General features: G+C 35.7%; 1 protein-coding gene across 3 annotated transcripts in view; it reads left to right on the forward strand.

Moving 5' to 3' along the window:
• Positions 1 to 24,598, forward strand: part of FRYL (FRY like transcription coactivator) — a 250,228-nt gene that overhangs the window by 160,608 nt on the left and 65,022 nt on the right. For 2 of the 3 annotated variants that reach the window (XM_081590510.1, XM_081590513.1), the window contains exons 15-26: positions 2,608 to 2,694; positions 4,465 to 4,636; positions 5,103 to 5,235; positions 8,065 to 8,172; positions 11,138 to 11,375; positions 12,228 to 12,413; positions 12,680 to 12,766; positions 14,972 to 15,240; positions 17,240 to 17,435; positions 18,174 to 18,298; positions 20,254 to 20,311; positions 22,600 to 22,691. In XM_081590510.1, coding sequence (XP_081446636.1) covers positions 2,608 to 2,694; positions 4,465 to 4,636; positions 5,103 to 5,235; positions 8,065 to 8,172; positions 11,138 to 11,375; positions 12,228 to 12,413; positions 12,680 to 12,766; positions 14,972 to 15,240; positions 17,240 to 17,435; positions 18,174 to 18,298; positions 20,254 to 20,311; positions 22,600 to 22,691 — 1,751 coding nt within the window. Of the gene's footprint in view, positions 1 to 2,607; positions 2,695 to 4,464; positions 4,637 to 5,102; positions 5,236 to 8,064; positions 8,173 to 11,137; positions 11,394 to 12,227; positions 12,414 to 12,679; positions 12,767 to 14,971; positions 15,241 to 17,239; positions 17,436 to 18,173; positions 18,299 to 20,253; positions 20,312 to 22,599; positions 22,692 to 24,598 lie in introns of all 3 variants that reach the window. The other variant, XM_081590507.1, reaches the window with a different exon arrangement.

A 24,598-nucleotide genomic window follows, 5' to 3' on the forward strand; every position in this document is an offset into this window, starting at 1 on the left:
ATCCACTGTAGATAGTTGAACTCAATGGGGTTTTTATTTTTATGTTTTGACCACCATGTGGCATGTGCGATCCTACTTTCCCGACCAGGGATTGAGCCTGTGCCTTATGTAATGGAAAGGCAGAGTATGAATCACTGGACCACCAGGGAAGTCCCCCAAGGGGTCTTTTAAGGAATATCGATTGTTCACAGAATCACTAATAGGACAGAAGAAACCACAACAGTGGACTCTCGAGGAAGCTGCTGCCTCTGCCACAGTTAAAAAAGCTGCCCAATTAGGAAGCACCCCCAGGTGCTTCAGAGTCATGCTGCTACCATGATCCAACCAGTAAAATAGATTCCTTTCTCCCTGTCCTCCTCCTCCTCTACCCCAGCCCCCTGGGTTTCAATCACATCCTGAAGCCTGTTGTTCAGAGGCATCCTGGGAAATGTCATGTTAGCTTTGGAGCCTCTGCAGTAAAGGCAGGTTTATTTGAAGAGGAGTAAATGGAGACTGAGTGAGCATATCCACATTGTCTTTTGGGACATCAGTCCTAGAGAAGCATAGGTAGGGTTACCTTCTCAATTTAGGAAAAAAACTGGGATTCCAGGATATTCATTGAGTTCTCTTTGAACTAAAACTGTTGACAATGAAGATGACCCATAATGTAATTATTCTTGACAGTGAAGAAGTAAAGAATATTAAAAAAAAAAATACATTTCTATTTACAGAAGCACCAAATTAATGATAATTAGATAAGTATAAATGTGTCAGCAATATGAATGAAAGCAGATTGTAGATTTGTGGTTCAGAGAACTTTTGCCATTTCATCACATCCCTTCTTCTAGGGTTGTACCCACTCCTTTGGATTAATCACCTCCCACCAGCATTCCTCCAGAACTATAGAGCTCCTCTCAAACATCAGTTGCTCTTAGTTGACTTTTTCTTTTTCCTTGGAGATTACCTTCCTGGAGCCTAGTTTTTTCTGTCCTCGTTTTAATTTCTTGCTCTCTAGGCCTGCTGCATAGCTATTATCATGAGGCTTCCTTTCATCATTATTTTGGAAATTCTTTCACTTATATCTTCAGTATGATTTTGGCAAATGAGTGTTTAAAACTTCTATCCTACTGGTTTGGGTATTAAACTAATCATTTGATAATTAAATCAGATATATATAATCATATACTTTTAACATTCAGTTCAGTTCAGTCACTCAGTCGTGTCCAACTCTTTGCGACCCCATGAACCACAGCACGCCAGGCCTCCCTGTCCATCACCAACTCCCTGAGTCCACTCAAACCCATGTCCATTGGGTCGGCGATGCCATTCAGCCATCTCATCCTCTGTCATCCCCTTCTCCTCCTGCCCTCAATCTTTCCCAGCATCAGGGTCTTCTCAAATGAGTCAGCTCTTCGCATCAGGTGGCTAAAGTATTGGAGTTTCAGCTTCAACATCAGTCCTTCCAGTGAACACCCAGGACTGATCTCCTTTAGGATGGACTGGTTGGATCTCCTTGCAGTCCAAGGGATGGACTCTCAAGAGTCTTCTCCAACACCACAGTTCAAAAGCATCAATTCTTTGTCCCTCAGCTTTCTTTATAGTCCAAGTCTCACATCCATACATGACCACTGGAAAAACCATATCCTTGACTAGACCGACCTTTGTTGACAAAGTAATGTCTCTGCTTTTTAATATGCTGTCTATGTTGGTCATAACTTTCCTTCCAAGGAGGAAGCGTCTTTTAATTTCATGGCTGCAGTCACCATCTGCAGTGATTTTGGAGCCCAGAAAAATAAAGTCAGCCACTGTTTCCACTGTTTCCCCATCTACTTGCCATGAAGTGATGGGACCGGATGCCATGATCTTAGTTTTCTGAATGTTGAGCTTTAAGCCAACTTTTTCATTCTCTTTCACTTTCATCAAGAGGCTCTTTAGTTCTTTTTCACTTTCTACCCTAAGGGTGGTGTCATCTGCCTATCTGAGGTTATTAATATTTCTCCCATTAACATTAATTCATATGTATTTTCCTTTTGTCCAACTAGATTCTTCTCCTGGTCACAGACAAGTATTCTTGACATTGTTTGTATAATTCTTGACATGATCTGTGGTTTGGGAAGATTCCCTGTAGAAAGGAACTGCTACTCACTCAGTATTCTGACCTGGTGAATTCCATGGACAGAGGAGCCTAGCAGGCTACAGTCCGTGGGGTCGCAAAGAGTCGGACATGACTGAGCGACTTTCACTTCACTAACATGATAACCTAACATATACAGGCAGAGCCCCGTTTTATTCTTTGCTTTTATTTTTCCTTGTAGATATTACACTTTTTTTTTTTTTTTAACAAATTGAAGGTGTGTGGCAACTCTGTGTTGTCAGATGATGGTTAGCAATTTTTAAGCAATTACGTATTTTTTAGTTAAGGTTGTGCATTGTTTTCTTAGGTATAATGCTATAGTACAATTAATAGACTACAATATAGTATAAACATAATTTTTATATGCACTGCTAAGCCAGAAAATTTATGTGACTTGTTTTATTGCAGTCTAGACCAAACCCACAATATCTCCAAAGCATCCCTATAGAAGTAGAAACTTATAAGATTTTATTAATTTGTTTTCTTTTTTCTAGGAACGTTTGGATTTTGCAATGAAAGAAATAATATTTGATCTTCTCAGTGTTGGAAAATCTACTAAAACTTTTACCATTAATCCAGAGGTAAAAAAATTATAGTAATTTACTATCCTATATAATTAAAAAAATTTTTTTTTAGAGCACAGTTTCTGGAATCAGAACTCTTAGGCTTAAATTCCTAGTTAAAGACAAATTAAAATAAATGTTATTTCCTACTTTCGTCCTGTTATTCCCTGGTAAACTCCTATTTATACTTTAGATATTAACTTTTCAGATTGTTTAAAAATATTTTGTGAACTAATTGCTTATTGGAATCTAATGACACTGGAGAATGTATAAAATTACTGTGCTGGTCATAATCAAATCTTCTGGTCATAATCAAATCATCTTTTCATAATCAAATCTTAAGGTATATATTTAGTAGTTTTAACAAGTGAGCTGCAGTTATTGAAGCTTTTTATTTGTAGGATTTTTAAGATAGGTTAATAATTATTTCCAGATTTTTAAAGTGAGCAGAAATGACTGTTTTTTATAGATGACATAAAATGTGACTATGTGAAATGACTGTTTGATATTTAGACTAATGTCACCAGCATTATGTCATATATAAAGATAGGAGTAAATCTGAAAACCTTGATCTTAGACAAAAAAATATATATAAAGGAAAGTTTTATTTTCTTCCTGTATTCCAGTGAACTGTCTTACACACCCACTGGGATGCATATGCCCATTTAGAGACCACTGGTGTAGGTCATGGATAGTGACAGCTTGGGCTGAGATGATGTGGTGTGGATAGAGAGATCATTTACTGAGAAAAGAAACACTGAGAAGATACTGAATTTGTGGGGAAAGTGGCCTTTGGTTTGAACATGGTAAATCCGAGGCATCTTTTTGACATCCAAGTAGAAGTATCAGATTGGTCTGAGGCTTCAAATTCAGAGAAATGAGGCTTAAAATTAGGGGTGCTCTGGTACGAGTAGTAGTTGAAAACATAGATGAAATTACTTTGGGAGAGAACACATAATGGTAAGAAAAGGCAACCTGGGAACTTGCCTTGAAGCAACCAGGTAAAGGAGGGTAAATCTGAAATGTGGGTAGATAAGACACAGCCCACAGTGGTACAGATGCAGTCAAGGAAGGGAGTGTTTAGGGAAGAAGAACTCTTTGACAATGTTCCATGCTGCTGAAAAGTCAGATAGAATGAAGGGAAAATGCCCACTATTTTGAGCAGTATGCTCACTGATGAGTGAGAGGGAAGTATTAACGGGGAGGGATCCTTCAATTATGCTAGTTGGGTATAGTGAACAGGAATCGCATATGTTCAGTTAAAAGGGAAATGTTGAAGGTGCAAGAAGGAGAAGGAATGATTGATAGTGTAATTTCCCGGTAATGCAAGAGCAGGTAGGATTCTGTATAATAACTAGGAATGTCAGCACCCCTTGAATTGAACAAGAGCAAAGGAGAGGAAGAAAAGGTGCAGATATAAATAGATCAGTGTGCTTTGTAGTGAGAAATTGAGGAAGATTGGTGGTTTTTTACTGACATAGGAGACAAATCATCTACTCAGAGAAGGAAGGTACAGTATCAGGGTAGTAGAGTTGAGGAAGGAATGGGAGAGTTTTGGAGTAAGCTAGATAACAGGAGAGCCAGCTGACCTCAGAAGTGAAAGAGTGGTACTTGGGAATTTGATGTTCAATTCCAGGGCCTGGGCTGGTTTAAAAAATGTTGGACAGAGAGGTTCATTTTCTTCTATCCTTCTTCCTCCCATCCCTCACTGTTATTTGATGAGATGTTTTTAGCATGAAAAAAGAGGAATTTTCTGACATTTTTATTTTGAAACTTTTTTCTCTGAAGAGAATGAACATAGGCCTCAGAGTCTTTCTTGTCATAGCGGACAGTTTGCAGCAAAAAGATGGTGAACCGCCAATGCCAACGACAGGAGTTATCCTTCCCTCAGGAAACACCTTGCGTGTAAAGAAAATTTTTCTCAATAAAACCTTGACAGATGAAGAAGCAAAAGTCATAGGTTAGTGTTAATTGGAATAAATAAATCATACAGTTTAATGTTCTTTTGTGAAAGTTTATGATTAAATCTAAAATGTATATATTGGCCTACATACATTTATTTGCCTATGAATGTATGTGTCAGGTTATTCCAGTATACAGAGTGATACAAAATGAATACATTTTCTATAATATCTGTAAGTTTTCATGTTAGAAGGCTTTGGATTAAATATTTTCTTACATGATACTATTCATTGCATCTTGTCCTTCTTCAAATTAAGTAGTGTGCATAATTTTTGTACATTTTCTCCAATATACTGAAGCTGATCATCAGGGAGAAGAGTATGTCAAAGTCAGAATTTCTTTTGTAACATCAATAAGCTAATGCCAATTAAAAGTCAATAACCTTTTATATTTTACAGAGAATGACTAATTATTCTATGTCTAATGTTTAACATTTTATAACTGAGTTTTTTTTCCCCCTCCAGGAATGTCAGTTTATTATCCTCAAGTGAGAAAAGCATTAGATAGCATTCTAAGACATTTGGACAAAGAAGTTGGGAGGCCCATGTGTATGACTAGTGTGCAGATGTCCAATAAGGAACCTGAAGATATGATTACGTAGGTAGTCAGTAATTTCTCTTCATTGCTATTTCAGTTTTCAAGTATAGAGGGTTGATTCTTGCTTGTTCCCTTACTTTCTCATCTGGAGTTTGCCCCTGTTGCCATCTGCTGCAGTTTTTGATACAGCAATTCTTTCCATAGGCTCAGTTTTACTCTTTTATGTGCTGTCAAACCAATGTAGATAGCAAAAGTCATCCTTGATCCATCCAGTTCGTTGTCAGTGACGAGGCCTTATGGGTAAATCCTAGTTACCCAAGATGTGTGTGAACATGGCTGGTTTATCAAGTCAAATAAGTGCTCTTATTTCCAGAGCTTTGTTCAACAAAAAAGAAAACCTGAAAACCTCTTGGAAACTGAGGGTACAGAGGGAAATAATGTATGAGTAGTTTTTTGTGTGAGAAACTGTACCTCACCTCATCCTCCACCCCACTCCCAGGACTGCTTGTCAACACACAGTTTCCCTTTATTGTTAGGGACTTCCTTCTCAGAAGGATATATTTTGTGGCAACAACTTCTTTTACTTGCTAGAAAGTATCCATGTATTTTTTACAAGAGGACTTTTTTATGGTGTTAATATCTGCTTTGTAGGTCTTAGGCCACCAAATTGGATACTGGATCTCTCAATGAATGCATGGTTACTATATACTAGTATATGCTAACATCTCTGTGCGTGCTAAGTCACTTCAGTCGTGTCTGACTCTTTGCGACCCCATAGACTGTAGCCCACCAGGCTCCTCTGTCCGTGGGATTTTCCAAGTAAGAATACTAGAGTGGGTTGCCATTTCCTTCAGGGGATCTTTCTGACCGAGGCATTGAACCCTCATCTCTGTTGTCTCCTGCATTAGCATTGGTAGGCAGGGTCTTTACCACTAGCACCACCTGGCAAGCCCCAGGAGAGTTTCTCTAATGTGAAGGGTTTTTTTTTTCCCCTTGCATTACTTCCTCTGGGAAATCTTCATCCTTTCTGTCACACTTGCCTCATTTATGCCCATGAATCTGCCCTCACTGAGTTCCTCTGACTGCATATGTTGGGTCTTCAGTGACAGCAGTGTCAGCTTGCCCTCATCAGCTGTTTCTTCTGTAACTCCATTAATGTTTGATTCGAATTTCACTTCCAGTGTTCACATCCTTTTTCCTTTGCTGTACTTTAATTTTTGTTGGCCAACTTACTCTTTTTATTATCCATTTTTGTCCAGTATCACCTGAGTTTACCACTGGAGACAGGGAATCAACACAGCTACACACTTTTGCCATGTGAACCAAATAACAGATGTATAGTGACCAATCATGACAGACTTAGAAAAAATTGATGTGATTAAATCATTGGTTATGATACACATCCGTTATTTACATCCTGATTTGTAGGCTGAAGAGCTAATAGGGAAGCTTGGCTACACAATTACTTTCAGTTAGTATCAGGTAATAGAAAATTGAACCACACTGTTGGGGACTGGTATTATTTGACTAAATTGTGGTAACTGAAATCATGCATATTGGGACAAAGCTAAGAGAAGACTGATTATATATAAAATCATTAAAAATAAGCAGTAGGTTCATTGCCACTATAATGAATACTGACCCCAAAACTCTTAAAACATCCCAGTTCTTTTCTGTATAGGAATCGTTTTATGAGGCCAGCTGAAGGACAATTTGTGTCAAATAAATTAACAGCTTTCCCTTGAAATATAGACCACAATAAAAGCCAGTATATAAAAGGTTAGATATTTAAAATAAATCAAATCATTGAATAACTAGGGAAAATACAGATGAATTAAATTGTATCAAGCATCTGGAAGAACCAGGATTTTCAAATTTCACGTATTTTATTACATAAACAATATGCTTATTTTTGTGTGTGTTTGTGCATTCTGAAGTAAAATAAAAAGACAAGAACAAACAATACCACCAGTGGTATATGAGAATGTCTGCTTTCTAAAACTCCTATTAGTATATGATGTTGAAAATAATGAAAAATTTTTGAAAATTTTATAGGCCCTCCCAAATAACTAATAGTTGGTTATTTAATGTCAATATTATTTATTTTAATAATTAAATATACATGAAGGTTAAATCATAGATTTAACTTATTTGAAACAATTAATAAATAATATAAATGTATGTGTGTGTGCTCAGCCATGTCTGACTGTTTGCAACCCCATGGACTGTATAGCCTGCCAAGCTCCTCTGTCCATGGAATTTTCCAGGCAAGAATACTGGAGTGGGTTGCCATTTCCTACTCCAGGGTATCTTCCTGACCTAGGGATCAAATCCATATCTGTTACATTTCCTGCATTGGCAGGCAATTCTTTACCACTGTGCCACCTATAAATAATTTGCTTAATATTTACTATTTGAATATTTGTCAAGCTTGTTTTCTTTTTAAAAAAAATTTTTATTGAAGTTTAGTTGATTTATTACAGTGTTGTGTTAGTTTCAGGAGTATAGAAGCATGAATCAATTATACATATGCATATATCCACTCTTTTTTAGATTCTTTTCACATGTAGGCTATTACAGAGTATTGAGTAGAGTTCCCTGTGCTATACAGTAGGTCCTTATTAGTTATCTGTTTTATAATTGATTATTAATTACTGAAAACCTTTTTTTCTTGCTAGCTGTGTTTTTTCCTTAATTATATATTCTTTTTTTGCATTTATAAACTGATAATTATTTACTGGAAATGTATATACTCTTTTTATTATGTTAAATACATTAAACTTTTGGAGGTGGGCTCATATTTTCTGTAATAATTTTTCTAAGTTTGCTTTCATTGTTTGATGTATGTAAGATTCTTTTTATTAAGTCCTCTTGTAATCTGTTTTTTAGCGGGGAAAGAAAACCCAAAATTGATTTGTTTAGAACTTGTATTGCTGCTATTCCAAGGCTGATTCCTGATGGTATGAGCAGAACTGACCTCATTGAACTGTTAGCAAGGTAAATGAGAATTCCTGTTTGTGAGGTTAGCTTTTATGTCATTCAGTCTTTTTAAATTTCTAAAGCATCCCATTACTATTATCACTAAAAACAAGTAGTGATAAAGACATTTTTAATCCATGGATAACTGTCTAAACTCCCATTTTGTCTTTTGTTTTGTTAACACATTCTCCTTACTCATCTTTTAACTTTTAAAATTCTTCTGGGTTCCCCTATAAATCCTATTTTTAAATTCCTTGCCTTTCCATCTAGTCTTTACTATTTCTTGGGATTTACAGAACATGTTCTGTTAACATATGGACATTATCAGCGTGTGATGACACTCACTAGGCAATTAATTATTGTGTTAACTCCTATAGTCCTTTCTTTAGCACCTAGGATGGTGACCAGGTCTCATTTTCACTTTTTTTCTCTTATTGCAGAGCCCATAGGGTTCAAGTTTTTATCTCTTTCCTCACTAGGCTCTATAAAAAGAGTAATTAATATGACATCCAAACTTAAATACCGGTTCCTGGAAGTAATTCTAAGTTGAGGTGATGGCCTTTTGAAAAACTGCTTTGCTGATACAGCTGGGGATTCTCTTTAAATAAGGGGTCAGCAGACTTTTTTCTTAAAGGACAAGATAGTGACTGTTTTAAGATTTGTGAGTCACGTGGTCTCTGTCACAGCTGTTCATCTCTGCCATTGTAGTGAAGAAGCAGCCACCTGTTAAGGAACATGGCTGAATTTGGCCCTTGAGGCATAGTTTGCTAGCCCCGCCCTAATGGAAAACCAAGCACAAAGACTATCAATGGAGCAGTGATATCTTACCATATTAGAAGATGTTTACTGCTTGCTGAACACTTATTACTAAGTCTTAAGCTAAACTCACAATGAATAAACAGTTAATAGACCGCTCCAGCAGCCTTTCCCACCTCCCTGGTCACGGAGCATTTCAAACACCCATACGCTACCTATCCTCAGCTCTTAAGGGTTGCAGTAGGAGACTGAATGGTATTGGATAAGGAGGAGAAGAAAGAGGTTACTTTGAAACTTGGCACCATGAGATAAAGTCATCAGTTCCCACTGTGTCTCTTAACTCTTGCTATAAATTAGATTGCGGAGATACAAAGTTCCTGTCAGCGTTAGGGAGGGAAAACAAGTTTAATTATTTGTAATGTTATTCCTTGAGAAAGGAGTAAACAACTGTCATTCACTTCTGCTCTTACTCCTCCCACCTCAGTTTAGTTCACCATTTTGTGGATGGCAGTCCATATTCCCCACCAAAGTGAAGTTGCATCCGCAAGGGGCTGGGGGGAGGAGCTGTGTAAAGGGGCAAACATCTAGGCAATGGTTGACAATTTGCTTTGCTATTGACTTTGCTTCTTTCCCCTATGATACTTAATTTATTTTGGCAGAAAGAAAGATTCCAGGGTCTGCTTATTTTGTCCCTAGCTCCTATCATTTGAAATTGTGATGTCTAAATCTTATTTACTTAGAATAAAGCAAGCAAACAAACAAAGCAAAGATACACTGTAAGTTTGCAGACCTGTCTGCTGTCTCCAGGGAAGGTTCAGTAGTTCTCCTGCCGTAAATGAATCAGGCCCCTTTCTCCGCATGGATATATCCCGAGTCACACAGAGAGGTATAAATTCATGGATTTAAGGAATGTTGAACGACCTTTATAGCCAGCAGCATGCAGTTGGTCACTCTCCTTCCCCACAGTCTTTCCTTTGGTGCCACTATCAGAGACACAACACTGGACTGAGACCCTTGATCTGACCCTGTGTGGTATTTCCAATGTGCTGCTGTAACTGCCTCTGCTTCATGGCTCACTTCCGGGTCTTTGTATTAAACAACTGTAATACATTTTCTCTGCAGTCTCATTGTCAGTTGAAGGTTAGCTTAGTGAAGACCAGAACTGAGTTCAGCAGGGTGAAGACTGTGATATCACACAGCGTTCTTCCTCTATCATTGAGGATAACTCCATCTTTTCAGTTGCCCAAGCATGTAACTGTGGCATGTTTTTAAATATCACCTACTTATCTTTATTCATTCAGACTGTTTCTAACTCTGATATATGTGTCTTGATGGTCAATCATGTAAATAATTCTCTGTAGCCCCAAACAGAAACTCTTACTCATATAGCATTAAATATTAGTAGTTTCATTGTTACAGCCATCTTTTATGATTTTCTTGTTTATCATTCTCTTTTTTAAGTCCTATCAAAATCCTTTAACTAATACTACATTCCTGTCTTCATATCTTATTGATGTCTTTAAAAGGTAACTATGTATAGCCTCTCCTATTATTTACTTAACATAAATTCTCTTGAAGATTTCATGTGTTACGATTTTTTTCTTCATCTTCTTTCTAGGCATATCCCATTTATGAAGTTACAAGTTAATTCTCATTTTCATTTTCAAGAATTATTTCTGTTAAATTCATTCCATCTTGACTTGTATTTTTTTCTTCACAATCAGCCATCTTATGTTTAACTGTTAAGCTCAGCAGCATGAAAGGAGCAATAGAGATAAACTGTGTTTCCCAGTGATTGTATAGGACTAAATAAATGTGAGCTAGTACTAAGGTATTATGTAATTCAGCATAAATTTGATTGATTATAGAATAATATACAGCATTTTAAGGATTAAAGAATTTTTAAAATGTAATTCTGGTTCATTAGTCTGTGTTTTCTAAAGTACAACATTTGAGTTATGATCAAACTTACTATTCTGAATGATCAAACTTACTATTCTGATGCCAATATTAATATATTAATAGATTGACATGTGAATTTAAATAAATGAATCCAGATTAGCATAAGGACGAATACCGCACAAAAAGTGAACATTGGTTCCTATTTTCTTACTTCTTAAGAACCAATTGAGAGGATGTATTTTTTAAATTCTTAGTTTTAAGTTTTAGATGGTAAAGCTCTTTGGAAGGTTTTTGAGGTTTGCTAATGGAATTTTGTTCTTGGTAGGCTCACAATTCATATGGATGAAGAACTTCGTGCTCTGGCTTTCAATACTCTGCAGGCACTAATGCTTGATTTTCCAGATTGGCGTGAGGATGTCCTTTCAGGATTTGTTTATTTTATTGTTCGTGAAGTGACTGATGTCCATCCCACACTTCTTGATAATGCTGTAAAGATGTTGGTACAATTAATAAATCAGTGGAAACAAGCAACCCAAATGCATAACAAAAACCAGGACTCACAGGTACCAGACTCTTTCATAGTGTTCCTTTGTGCATGATCAGTGGTAAATGACTGGTTATGATGTTAAAACATATTGACTTCCTCAGAAATTAGAAGTTTCATTAGTTTTACTTCCTTTCAAAGTGTTTGTAACCCCTTAAACAGAACTTTGTTATAGTTTATATATTAAATATAGAAATTAAATTCTTCCTTTGATAATAATTAGTTTTCAGTGAACATACAAAGTAGAGGCAAGTCTAACTCACATATACGCTATTTCCAATATATTTAAAGCTGGTACAATAAAAAATGTTGATAGCCTTTCAGTTGAGTTATTTGGTTGTTTATCAAAGGCACCAGTGGTCTCCATTTCACATATACAGTATGTGTGCTTCTTAACCGAAAAGGGTGCTCAAATTATTGATTTATGAAAATATAGAAGTCATAGAACCTTGGATATTAGAGCTGAATCATCTAAGCCAACCCAGCTTCTCAATGTTCAACGAGCCTGCACATCACCATCTCCTAAGTGATGCCATGCTGCTTGTCCAAACTTTGAGTACAAAGGATGTCATTCAGTCCCTCATTTTCCATATAGAAATGTTGGACCAATAATGATTGTCAACTCTAAAGCTTTTCACAAAGTGGCCAGAGAATGGTAGAACTTAGGTACACTGCATATTCATGTGTTTTAGACTACCAATTAAATGCTTTTTTCACTATATGATGTGACATTTTTATAAATTAAATGTTATTTAAATTTCTTGAGCTGAGGCAGACCTGTAGCAGTCATTTTTATGATTTCCTTTACTCTTTACTAATTGTTTTACTGGAATACATGCTTTCTTTTTTAACTTGTGTTTTATTTTTCAAGCATGGTGTAGTTAATGGAGCTTCTCATCCCCCTCCTCTGGAAAGGACCCCATATTCCAATGTATTCCATGTGGTCGAAGGGTTTGCACTCGTCACTCTCTGTAGCAGTCGACCTGCCACTAGGAAATTAGCTGTCAGTGTCCTTAGAGAAATACGGGCTTTATTTGCACTTTTGGAAATACCTAAGGTAAATTTTAGATATTTCATTCAGCTATCTAATGACAGTACTTAAAAACTATCCTTTTGTCCATCCTTGTTCCATTTCTGTTTTTACCATGCAGGTATCATTTACTTTTTAACAAGATCTTTTTGAGAGGGTCTAAGCTCACCTGCCTGCCTTCTATTCCATTTGTAACAGATAGGGCTAAAGTAAATTTGTAATGTTTATCTAGGTTTGGCTGCTGTTCTTAAACATTCCTAAACTTTAATAGACATGTGATGTCTTTTTTATAGGGTGATGATGAATTAGCCATAGATGTGATGGACAGGCTGAGCCCATCCATTCTTGAGAGCTTTATTCATCTCACTGGGGCCGATCAGGTAACTGTAATGATTTCATGCTATTCAGCAGTGTTTTGAAAGTTAAGATGTACGTACATACATACCTGAGTTTCTTTTACAAATATCATGCGTTAGAAAGTATTTGTGAAAATGGTAAAGTGCTTTGAAAATAAAAAATAATTTTTAAAAAGTGGCATACACAAAGTGGCACTACTTTATGCTATGGTTAGTACTTTTCCCCACAAAAATATAAATATTTTATCTTTGTAAAATTCCAATCTTTCCAATCTAAGAAGTTTCTATTAAATCTGAAGTTGCAATTAACTACTGTTTGCTCTTGATTATGGCATATAGTATTCTTGACCTGTATGTGCTGGTTAAAGGGCTATCGAAATTTTTCCTGTTGAAATTCAAAGCAAAAAAATTGCACTCTGCACCTTGCAGTAAGTATATTTGTTTGCTTTGCCATATAAATTCAAGTGCATGGAGTAAATATGTAGTATCTTATGCCTGAGTCGTATGTAATTTGGGGCTTCCCTGGTGGCTCAGTGGTGAAGAATCTGCCTGTCAATGCCGGAGATGTGGGTTCGATCCCTGGGTTTGGAAGATCCCCTGGAGAAGGAAATAGCAACCCACTCCCATATTCTTGCCTGGAAAATTCCATGGAAAGAGAAGCGTGGCAGGCTGCAGTCCATAGGGTTGCAAAAGAGTCATACACAACTTAAAAGCTAAACAACAGCAATGTATGTAATTTCACTCATTAAAAAGAAGAGAAACACTTCATCAACACATACATTACTAAGAAAGCTTATGCTATCTTTCTTAGTTTCATTTGGGAGAAAAAGGTCATATATCAAGTTTTCAAAACTGATATAAGAATAACTATCAAACTTTACTAATTGAAATTATTTTCTTCCCGTTTTGCAATACCTGCACAAGAGGTTTCTGTGCTTTCTACATAACACTTGACAACTCAGTTACATGTAACCAAGAGAGATAATAAAATTTTAGAAGCCTAAGGTATGGTTCGGAGAAGGCAATGGCAACCCACTCCAGTACTCTTGCCTGGAAAATCCCATGGATGGAGGAGCCTGGTAGGCTGCAGTCCATGGGGTCGCTAAGAGTCGGACACGACTGAGCGACTTCACTTTCACTTTTCACTTTCATGCATTGGAGAAGGAAATGGCAACCCACTCCAGGATTCTTGCCTGGAGAATCCCAGGGACAGCGGAGCCTAGTGGGCTGCCGTCTATGGGGTCGCACAGAGTCGGACACGACTGAAGCAACTTAGCAGCAGCAGCAGCAAGGTATGGTTATAAATCTGTTCAATTTAAAGAATTCTTTTTTAGATTATTAATCATGAATTGGCCAACAAGAAGAGAGGTGAGTGACTCTCTTCTATTGCCTAAAGCAGTGCCTGACTGAGAGCAGGTACTTTGTAAATATCTGTTGAATGATCAAGTGAATCGAGCCTCTGTTCAGTTTTTAAGACTCCATTTTTTGTTGTCTATTGAATCATAAATAATTTGCTCTGAAGTCTTTATGTCTTCAGTATAAGAGGTTTGACTATTATTGAGCAAATATTTGAGAATGTGTAGCTCTAGGGAGGAGCCCATTTTCCAGTCTGTTCCACTTATGCATACATAGTACACAATAGCTTCCCTGATGGCTCAGATGGTAAAGAATCTGCCTGCAATGTGGGTAGACCCAGGTTCGATCCCTGGGTCGGGAAGATCCCCTGGAGAAGGAAATGGCAACCCACTCCAATATTCTTGCCTGAAAAACTCCAGGGACAGAGGAACCTGGTGGGCTACAGTCCGTGGAGTCGCAAAGAGTCGGACATGACTGTGCAACTGACATTTTCACTTGTCTTGCAGTGCACATCAGCATGAAAGTTAGTGGTTCATTTTTGAGTTCTCTAGCATCTTAAGTATCCTGTGAGTTGCATATTCATACAAGAATTACATAAGTGGTGATTCTTAACCTTTTTGGTTTATAGATCTTTTTGAGACTAATAAAAATAACAGAATCTCTTCTAGAAAACTGCATGTACACAAAAACCTTATATGCAATTTCAGGAATTCTCTACCTCCTTAAATGTATCTTGGACTTCATATTATCCCTGTTTAAGAATCTCTGTTCTAGAAACTCCCAGTAGACCACCTTTATAGTTTAAAGCAATTTTATGGGAAAACGTACGAAAGTTGTTGAAATGTGCAATAATGAATTTTTTTCTCTGCTTAGACTACTTTGCTATACTGCCCGAGCTCGATAGATTTACAGACATTAGCAGAGTGGAACTCCTCTCCCATTAGCCACCAGTTTGATGTGATCAGTCCATCACACATATGGATATTTGCACATGTGACCCAAGGCCAAGACCCATGGATTATAAGTCTCTCCAGTTTTTTAAAGCAAGAAAACCTTCCGAAACACTGCCCTACAGCTGTGAGCTATGCTTGGATGTTTGCCTACACAAGGCTTCAGTTGTTATCCCCACAAGTTGATATAAAGTAAGTGATTTTCCTAGTGTAAATTTTACAATATATAGGCTATCAACCTTCATAACACATGCACTTGAAAAGTTCTACAAATGAGAAATCCCATAAATGACATGCCATAATGTACTGGTGTGTTGAGAGCAAGGAAAGTTATAAAGGATATAGTCATATAATCCTTTCATTCTTTTTGTATAATTTGGTCTTACAAATTATAATTGTTCATTTACTTAATTATCACACTGCTTGGTACATACTTTGTGTTCAATGAATGAATGAATGAGGAGAGAGTCTGAAGATGAATATGGATGTGGGTATAGATAAGTTTGTAGATAAAGGTGGCAAGTGAAGGGAAATGAGTTCAGTGAGTTTCTGAGCATAATAGTAAAGAGTTAAGGGTAACTGACAAGGTGACAGAAAGTTGACCATGGCTTTATAAACTGCAGGTTAGTCTTATTCTTAAATTGCAAAGAAAATTTGTTTGAAAAAAATAGAAAAAAAAAAAGAAAAAATTTGTTTGAAAAAGCATATATACATTTTTTGGTTTTGTTTTTATTGTTTGTATATATGTATATATACATGTTAATTATATATTGATATAGATTCTCAGGTATTGTTTATTGGATGCCATTTTTTTAATGAAGATTGGCACTTGCCACCTTGTATAACATTTATGAACTTATTTAGTCTCCTTTATTTTACCATATTTTAAATTATAAGCCCCTCTCCTACCACCATTCCCTGTTTCCCCTTTCTGCTCTATTTTTCTTCATCAAACTTAGCTCCATCTGACACGTTTATTTCTGTGTTGTATATCTCCCCTAGCACACCATCACACATGGTGGTGATTTTTTTTGGCAGGTTTTTGTTTTTGTTCTTTTACTGCCGTCACAGTGCTCTAAAACTTTTTTAAGATACTAAAAAACTATTGATGAATCAGTGGCATGGTATATATTGGTTATCTTAATAGATTATAAGCCTACTGAAGGTGAGGACTAAAACTGAGTATTCTTCCTGTTTTGTTTTGCTCTCAGTCCTTAATCCCAATAGAATTTTCAGTATTTGGGAAGATTTATGGAATTGTTCCAAAATATTTTAGTGGTCTTATCTCTCAAGACAGAAATTTGATAGAAGCTTTAAAAATGTAGATATTCTTTGACTCTGCAATTCCAGTTTCAGGAATTTACCTGAGAAAATAATTAAACATGTATTATAATTAAGCATATATTCAAATATTTAATATTGTGTATAATAGGGAAAAATTACTGTTAGCTTAAATATCCAACAGTGAAAGTGTGGCTGTATAAATCATAATAATCTCTATGATATAACATATGGTCATCAAAAATGAGGTCATGGAAGTATATTTATTTACATGAAGGATGTTTCAACATATATGTTAAGTATAAAGAGCAAGTACAAAACAAATGAAATAATATTCAGTTTTTATAAGCTAAAAGAGATATATTTATACCTTTATACATGTGTCTGAATTGAATATGTGTAGAAGAATATATAGAGCTTATTTTGGTGTGGGATTAACGGTGAATTTCATTTTGTTTTCACTTTTTTTCCTCTGCATTGAGTATATATAATAAGTTATAAGTTATAAAATGCGACCCAATAAAATATTAACTGTTCCTATAGAAATAATAGATTATGTTAAAATGATCCTATAATGTTTTAACTTTCAATCTTATATTTTACTCATTATATCTTATTCCACAGAAATTCAGTAGTAGTAATAAATACTTTATGCTCACCATCTCCCCTAAATTGGTAGAAATTTAGCTTTAGTTGGACTTCCCTGGTAACTCAGATGGTAAAGAATCTGCCTGCAATGCAGGAGACCCGAGTTTGATCCCTGAGCCGGGAAGATCCCCTGGAGAAGGGAATGGCCACCCACTCCAGGATTCTTGCCTGGAGAACTCCATGGACAGAGGAGCTTTCGTTTAAAAGAAACTTTTTAAAACACATGTTATTTACATCCACCTGTTTTTCTTCTTTTTCTCAGTAGCCCCATCAATGCTAAGAAAGTAAATACTACCACAAGCAGTGACTCATACATTGGCCTGTGGAGAAACTACCTGCTTCTTTGCTGCAGTGCGGCGACCTCCACAGCATCCTCAACGTCTGCAGGTTCTGTGAGGTGTTCTCCTCCTGAGACGCTGGCGTCCACCCCTGATAGTGGCTACAGCATTGATTCTAAAGTAAGTTGTTTAGTTCTGCCATTGAATCCAAATGACAGCATAAAAGTAATGTTTTAAAATTTCTTTTTCAGGACAATAACTTGATTGAAAAGTGTATTAGTTACATGGACTAATACTGAAAATGGTTCAAGAAATCCCTGTTACTATTGGGTTGGCCCAAAAGTTCCTTCAGGTTTTCCATAGCAGCGTATGAAACCCAAACGAACTTTTTGGCCAACCCAGTATTTTAATGGATTCTTAGTTGGAACCAATAATATATAAAGTTTTTCTTTTAGAATTTCCCTAAATTATGTAGTGGGACAAATAACTTGATAAGAACAGTGATATGGTCTCCATGATATGAAATAAAATATTATCAGATGGTTGAAGGAAATTGACAAAACTTAACACTGGGTGTTTAACACTGATGATTCTTTTAGAAGTAGTTTTTTGTTTTTACTTATTTTTACAGGTCAAAAGAAATAGGCTAAGGGAGAGAGTCAGCCTGTGTTACATGATAGTGAGTGTCTGTAAGAAATTAAGAGGCCTGCAAATCCCTCTTCTGTTAACAAATTTGTATTGAGCAAATTCGCAGTGACCCTTTTAAGGTTATGTATGTTACAGGTGAATTCTGAAGCACCATTCATTCTAAAATGTCATTATTCCATTGTCTGTGACCAAATATTGTTGAAATGTCATATCATTTATTTGAATGTACTATCATTGGTGGCTACTACAAATATAATATCTTTTTTTCAGATTATTGGCATCCCATCCCCTTCATCCTTGTTTAAGCACATAGTTCCAATGATGCGCTCTGAGAGCATGGAAATCACTGAATCCCTTGTTCTAGGTCTTGGCAGGACCAACCCAGGAGCATTTAGGTAATTATTTGTTTCTCTATGCAGTAAAATAGTAAATGTGGCTACTTTTTGAGAAGGCAAGGTAGCATACTTATTATCAGGATAGTTTCATACAATCCTGACTTTTACCAGCTAGCTACCCATTTAACACTTAGCAGGTCCTTTAATTTATCTGCGCCTTTATTGTCTAATTTTGCTTAACATTTACCCTATTTTCTTCAAAGAGTGATTATGAAAATCATATATTATACATAAACATGTTCTAGAGATTATCAAATGCCATGTAAAGGTATAATATTTTCCTTCCCGTCTTACATAGTGATTCTGTTAGTTTACAGTCTTGATCTGTTGCTTAAAACTAGTTTTTCTTCTTCTTGTTTAAGAGAGTGACTATTCTTAAAAGAATTATTTATGTACATATTTTATATCATTCTTGATGTTTTTGACAATCATAGAGCAAATTATTCATTTTTGCCGGAGTTTCTGCTTTGTTATTGCTGACTAGATCCTGAATTTAAAAAAAAATATTGATTTATTTCTGACTGCGCTGGGTCTTTCTTGTTTTGTGCAAGTTTTCTCTAGTTGCGGCGAGCACGTGCTGCTCTTCATGGCGTAGTGTCGGCTGCTTATTGGCATGGCTTCTCTTGTTGAGGAGCATAGGCTCTAGCATGTGCAGGCTTCATTGTTGCAGAACGTGGGCTCAGCAGCTGCAGCGTGCAGGTTCTAGAGTGCTCATGGTTCAGTAGTTTTGGAGCATGGTTCAGTAGTTTTGGAGCATGGGCTTAGTTGCTCCACGGCATGTGGAATCTTCCTCGACCAGGGATCGAACCTGTGTCTTTTGCATTGGCAGGCAGATTCTTATCCACCATGCCACCAGGGAAGTCCTAGATCCTGAATTTATTCTTTTGAGGTTGTCCTCTATTGATGTGGTGTAACGTTTGATATTTTGTCTCCAAGGTAACATATACAACAGAGAATAGGTTAATAAATCATATCTGTAGGTGTGGATCGCATTCATTATAAATGAAGTGTTGGAAGATTATTTTATGACAAGTAAATACACTGTTGTGCTAATAGAAAACAGTGAGGTACAAAAATTATCTCAGTTTCACAAATCCCCATAAATAGAAACAATTCTGAAGCAGATACTTTGAATGTCTGCAGTAGTTTCTATAGACAATGAAATTGTGGATGGATTTTATTTTCTTCTTTATTTTTGTATTTTCCCAATTTTCTACAATGAGTACATTTACAATTTAAACTCAGGATATAAGCAGAAAAAGATTATTTTCATGAAGTTCATACCTTTTGACTGATAATTTCATTTGTAAGGACTAATCCTATTGAGATAATCAGAATTGAAGTCAAAGATTAATATATAAAGGTGTTTACTGGATATTATTTAACAGTTAGATAAGATTTAATGAGTCAGTAGTAACTGAAAATGGTTAGGAAAATTATCATATTCAACCCAATACTAGAGTATTATAAATTAATTAATGGCATGTGGAAGTGCTTATACTAGTGTTAATTACAGATAAAAGGATACTATTTTATGTATGTAGAGTTTCAACTATGTAAACTATATATGGGTTGTAAAATGATTGACAGGTATTTATCTCTACAAATTATAATAAGTGGCCTATACCATTTTTTCTGTTTTTCAAATATTCTACGGAGTATGTGTGTTATTTCACAATCAAAACAAAACAGAGACTTCCTGGCAGTCCAGTGGTTAGGACTCCATGCTTTCACTGCTAAGGACCCAGGTTTGATCCCTGGTCGGGGAACTATGATTCTGTAAAGCCATGTGGTATAACCAAAAAAAAAAAACACAATAAAAATTGTGTTTAAAACAGTAAGATTAGGGTTGACGTTTGTTGGTTTATATCATTATGTTAATATTTACATATTTCTACAGGTCAGATTATATGTTTGGCTATTAATTGAAAGAATGTATATTATTTTTCTTCTAGGGAACTAATAGAGGAATTACATCCCATAATTAAAGAGGCACTTGAACGAAGGCCAGAGGTAAACTGTATAGTTTTATATCATTAAATATTTATTTGGCAAACACTTAAAAGTGGCTTCTATATTCTATATAGTATAACAAAATTTAGAAATTCAGAAGTAAATAAGTCTAGTGCCATTTTCAACATTTTTAAAACGTGTGGAAACCACTACCATCCCCACTCTCCAGGAGGTCTTACTCAGAAACCCATTCTGTAATACAGATGTTAAATTTTCTCTGCCTGAAGTTAGGGTGGTTAGAGTCTGGATCAGAGTCCACTGATCTCTGTAAACGACCAGATAGTTTTTTCATCTTTGTAGGTCATACTGTCTCTGTTGCAGCTGCTCAGTTTTGCTGCCTAGACAGCTAAATAGGTGGGTGTGGCTCTATTACAGTTACAGGCAGCTATTATTTTGAAGCTATTCTGGATCTGGCCTGAGGGCTGTATTCTGCCAACCCCAGGTCTAGAACCCCAAATCTACATGTCAGGTTCTGAGCTACTTTGAGAAATCACAGTTCTTGTGGGACAGATGATGTATAATCTATAATTACAACAATTATTATGCACACAAATCAAGTAATAGGTAAAGGGTTATATGAGCTACAGAGAAGAAAGCCTCTGATTCTGCCTGTGGAGTAAGAGAAAGCTTTTTAGTTGAGGTAGTGATATTTGAGGTGAATTTCTGAAGCATATTTCCCCAGTAGACAAGCAAGGGAAAGACATTCTAGGTAGAGGGAACAGCGTTTGCAAAGTTTACTTCTAAAAAATTTGGTCATTGCATGGTTTTCTTTGTAATTATGTTATGGGGAAAGTGATGGAATGTTAGACTGAAAAGCAAGAAAGGAACTATCACATGAAAGGCTCCTGATTTCAGCTTTATCCAATAGACCAGCGGTCCCCATATGGCAGTGGAATCTGAGAATTAGCCAGAGAGCTTGCAGAAAAATTATAGATTCCTGGGCCTAGCCTATTCAATGAGAATCCTTGAAGTAGAGGATTTTCTTAAGCACGTTAGATGAGTCTGATATAGAACACTGAATTAGAATCACTGCTATTAATGATGGCAATCCTCTGAGGAATTTTAGCAAGAGAGGAAGAAGATGACAGTAGCTGCTTTGTATGGGGACCTTACGATAGCATCTGTAATTCTCCACTTCTTTTTTTTCTAATTCAGCCCTGTGGAGTAGTGATAGTTCTCCATTTGGTAATTGATTAGATTTTTGCTTCAAAATAATATGTTGGTTACAGTGCAAGTAGAATTGGAAATAAAATTAAGTGGCAGTATGTATACTAATCAATTTCAGGACAAAAAGTCATCATAGCAAGGGAATAGATATTCACAGTGATGTGTTTAAATGTGCACTATATTTTGAGAGCATTAGACTCACAGTCTTTCTATGAACACAGAATGAAAGCAAGTCAACTAAAACTTTGCAGAAATCCTCAAGCACTGTTAAGAAACCATTTCATTCAGTATGAATTGCAGCAAACTTCATGAGAGCTGAGAGAAGCAGTAAATTTAATGAACTGGTTATCCACAACTGACCTGTTTTGGAAGGCAGAAAACTGGGTTGTAGACAAGAAAGTGAAAGACTAATTCTTATTAGTCTGTATTACATCATGAATGAAATGATGAGCTCAAGAAAAAAGTGATATAGGAGATTAATTATATCTTACCATTATATTGGTTCCTGTTAGAAGCAGAATCAAGTTGAGATGTTACGACTATTATTCTAGGCATTAATACTTTGGCCTTAGTAGGACAAACATATTTATTCATACCATAATGATCAAAGAAATTTCTTTTTGCTTGTATTTTTGTGTGTCAGAATTAACTGATAAGTGAAAAATCATGGTATGAGTGAAATCTGTGGGGTTTCTTTAGTCCGCTTTGTGATGTTTTCCCTCCCCTTCTGTCATATTATTGGGAACATCTTAGGGATTCTTTATCATCCAAAGGGAATAGTTTACTAACTGTTTCAGTTCCTCTAAAGTCATCAGATTAGCAAATCTGACCTAAAAGTAACCATAAAGAAACTATGGACTTAATTCTATTTCTCCCTTCATAAGTTTATTACTATATAAAATGTCATTTGATTTTATTTGTCTTGTTAATTTCAAATTATCCACACATACCTTTTTGATGTAATAGCCCCTAGACTGTCTGACATCTACCTTGCAGAAGCAAAATAACGAGCCTCCAAACTCATAAGGCATTCCCAGTATTCCTTCTAAGTTACACCAGCAAATTTTCTGTCAACTTACTTAAAGGACTTTTAATTAGTATCTTTGTTATCTTTGGAATAGAATATGAAACGACGCAGGCGTCGAGATATTTTACGCGTACAACTAGTACGAATATTTGAACTGCTGGCAGATGCTGGTGTCATTAGTCACAGGTAGGTATTGGGTTTTGATTTTTAAAGCTTGTAATTTATTAGGGAATATAATTTTTTTTCCTCTTAGGAAATACATAAGAACTGAAAAGTACCTTTGTAACAACAAAAAATCTGCAACACTATAAATATTATTTACTAAAGATGTATCTAATACATTAGCCCATGGCCAAAAAATATATTGAAGAACTACCACTCGTACAGATTGCTTCAGGCAAAGGTTGAGTGGAGTGTCCTTATGATTTTAATACTTCTTGAGATCTAGTAATCTAAGCAAGTAGACAGCAACCTTTTTTTTTCCAGGGGTGAGTGTCTGTTTTAACTGTGTCTTACCTTGTTCAAGATCTATTTTTTCTAGAGTTGTAAAAATCACATATTTAAAGGCTAAACATAAACTTTGCAAATTTACTTCAATCAACTGTTAGCCTATTATGCTTAGAGTAATTATGAAATCCAAAAACATAATTTCTATTTCCACCCTTTACAAATAAAAAACATAAAACCTAAATTTATTGTTGACACTAAGCCCAGCACCTTGAGGAAAATTCCATCAGCTTTATGTAGGGAAATAACTGTTTCCTTAGAAATGTAATGGTGTTGCCTGACCATTGAAGGAGGAAAAAATGAATCTGACCATTTCCAGAAAAGATACTGAGGAAAAAATATTAATAAGCAAGTATAGTGTTTATTGTTACTTTACCATTTATCCTGATCATTTATTTCTGAGTGCACCTAACACCTTTCATATTTAACATCGAATGTTTTTCACAAGTGCTTTCAAAATATAGCTTTAATCAAAGAGAATCTAAACCATTGATTTACTATTATAGTAAATGAAAAGCAAATGAAAGAGAAAAGAAACATCATTCTTTTTTTTTTCTTTGCTGCTTCACAAAAATAAAACAATGGAAGTTAGCCAAAATGAATTTGACACTTGCTGAACTTGATGCAAAATATTAACCTAATATACATCTAAATCTTTTTTCTTTTTTTATTGCTTTTACTGTAATGTTAGTAACACAGCTGCATGTTTTATTTTTGGATTTGTCTTTTTTTTTTCCCCAAGAGAAATCAAAATAAAGTGAACACTATTATGGACTTTTTTTTTTTTTTTCCTCGCTTAAGGGAAAAAAGATGAATTCTGCAATGGCCAGGAGGCAAGGATCTTCGGTTTGTTGATCCTCTGTGCCTGGTGCATAGTAGGTACTCAGTTATTCTGAGTCAGCTTACAATCTACCATGTTGGTTTCCCAGCCACTGTGAAGTGTTGACCCAGAGTTTAAAAACACTCACTTAAGGAATAAAGGAGAGTTTCATCATGAATACATTCAACATATTTTTATAGTCATAGACCAATATTTTTAATATGCTAAACAATCACTGTGGCTCGTTACTCTTATTTTTGTGGCTTTAGGATGTTTATAAAAAACAATTTGCAGCTATTGAAAGAGTATTTTTACTTTTGGAGTCATAAACTTTAGAGATATTTTCAAATAAATATAACAAGGAAAAGTTAACTAAATTACTATTGGTAAAACAGTCTCAAGTACCTACTGGTCACATGCTTAATAACTGATGGAACAAGACTGAAATCCAGGACTTGGGACTCTTTCACCAATGACCTCCTTGCAGTCAGTGGACTCTAGGCCCAGAACCCTGGCCTCAAAGAGAATCTTCCTGTAGAGATTCTTGAAGAAACTTCCAAGGCCTAAAATAGAAGATTAAAAAATGAACACTGTTACTTGAATTCTCTTTAATTTTTGTATCCCCAGTAATAGCAGTAATTCTTGCTGAGAATAAGTATCTGATGGGTATTTGATTGATTATGCTAAAGGCATAATATGTCTATGTAGGACAACTGTGTAAATGTACACAATTAGTCTTTCCTCTTTCTACTTTTTAAACTGATCC

This window comes from Giraffa tippelskirchi, chromosome 1 (assembly GCF_054371585.1).
Source record: "Giraffa tippelskirchi isolate mGirTip1 chromosome 1, T2T-mGirTip1v1.2.pri, whole genome shotgun sequence".
Taxonomy (NCBI): domain Eukaryota; kingdom Metazoa; phylum Chordata; class Mammalia; order Artiodactyla; family Giraffidae; genus Giraffa; species Giraffa tippelskirchi.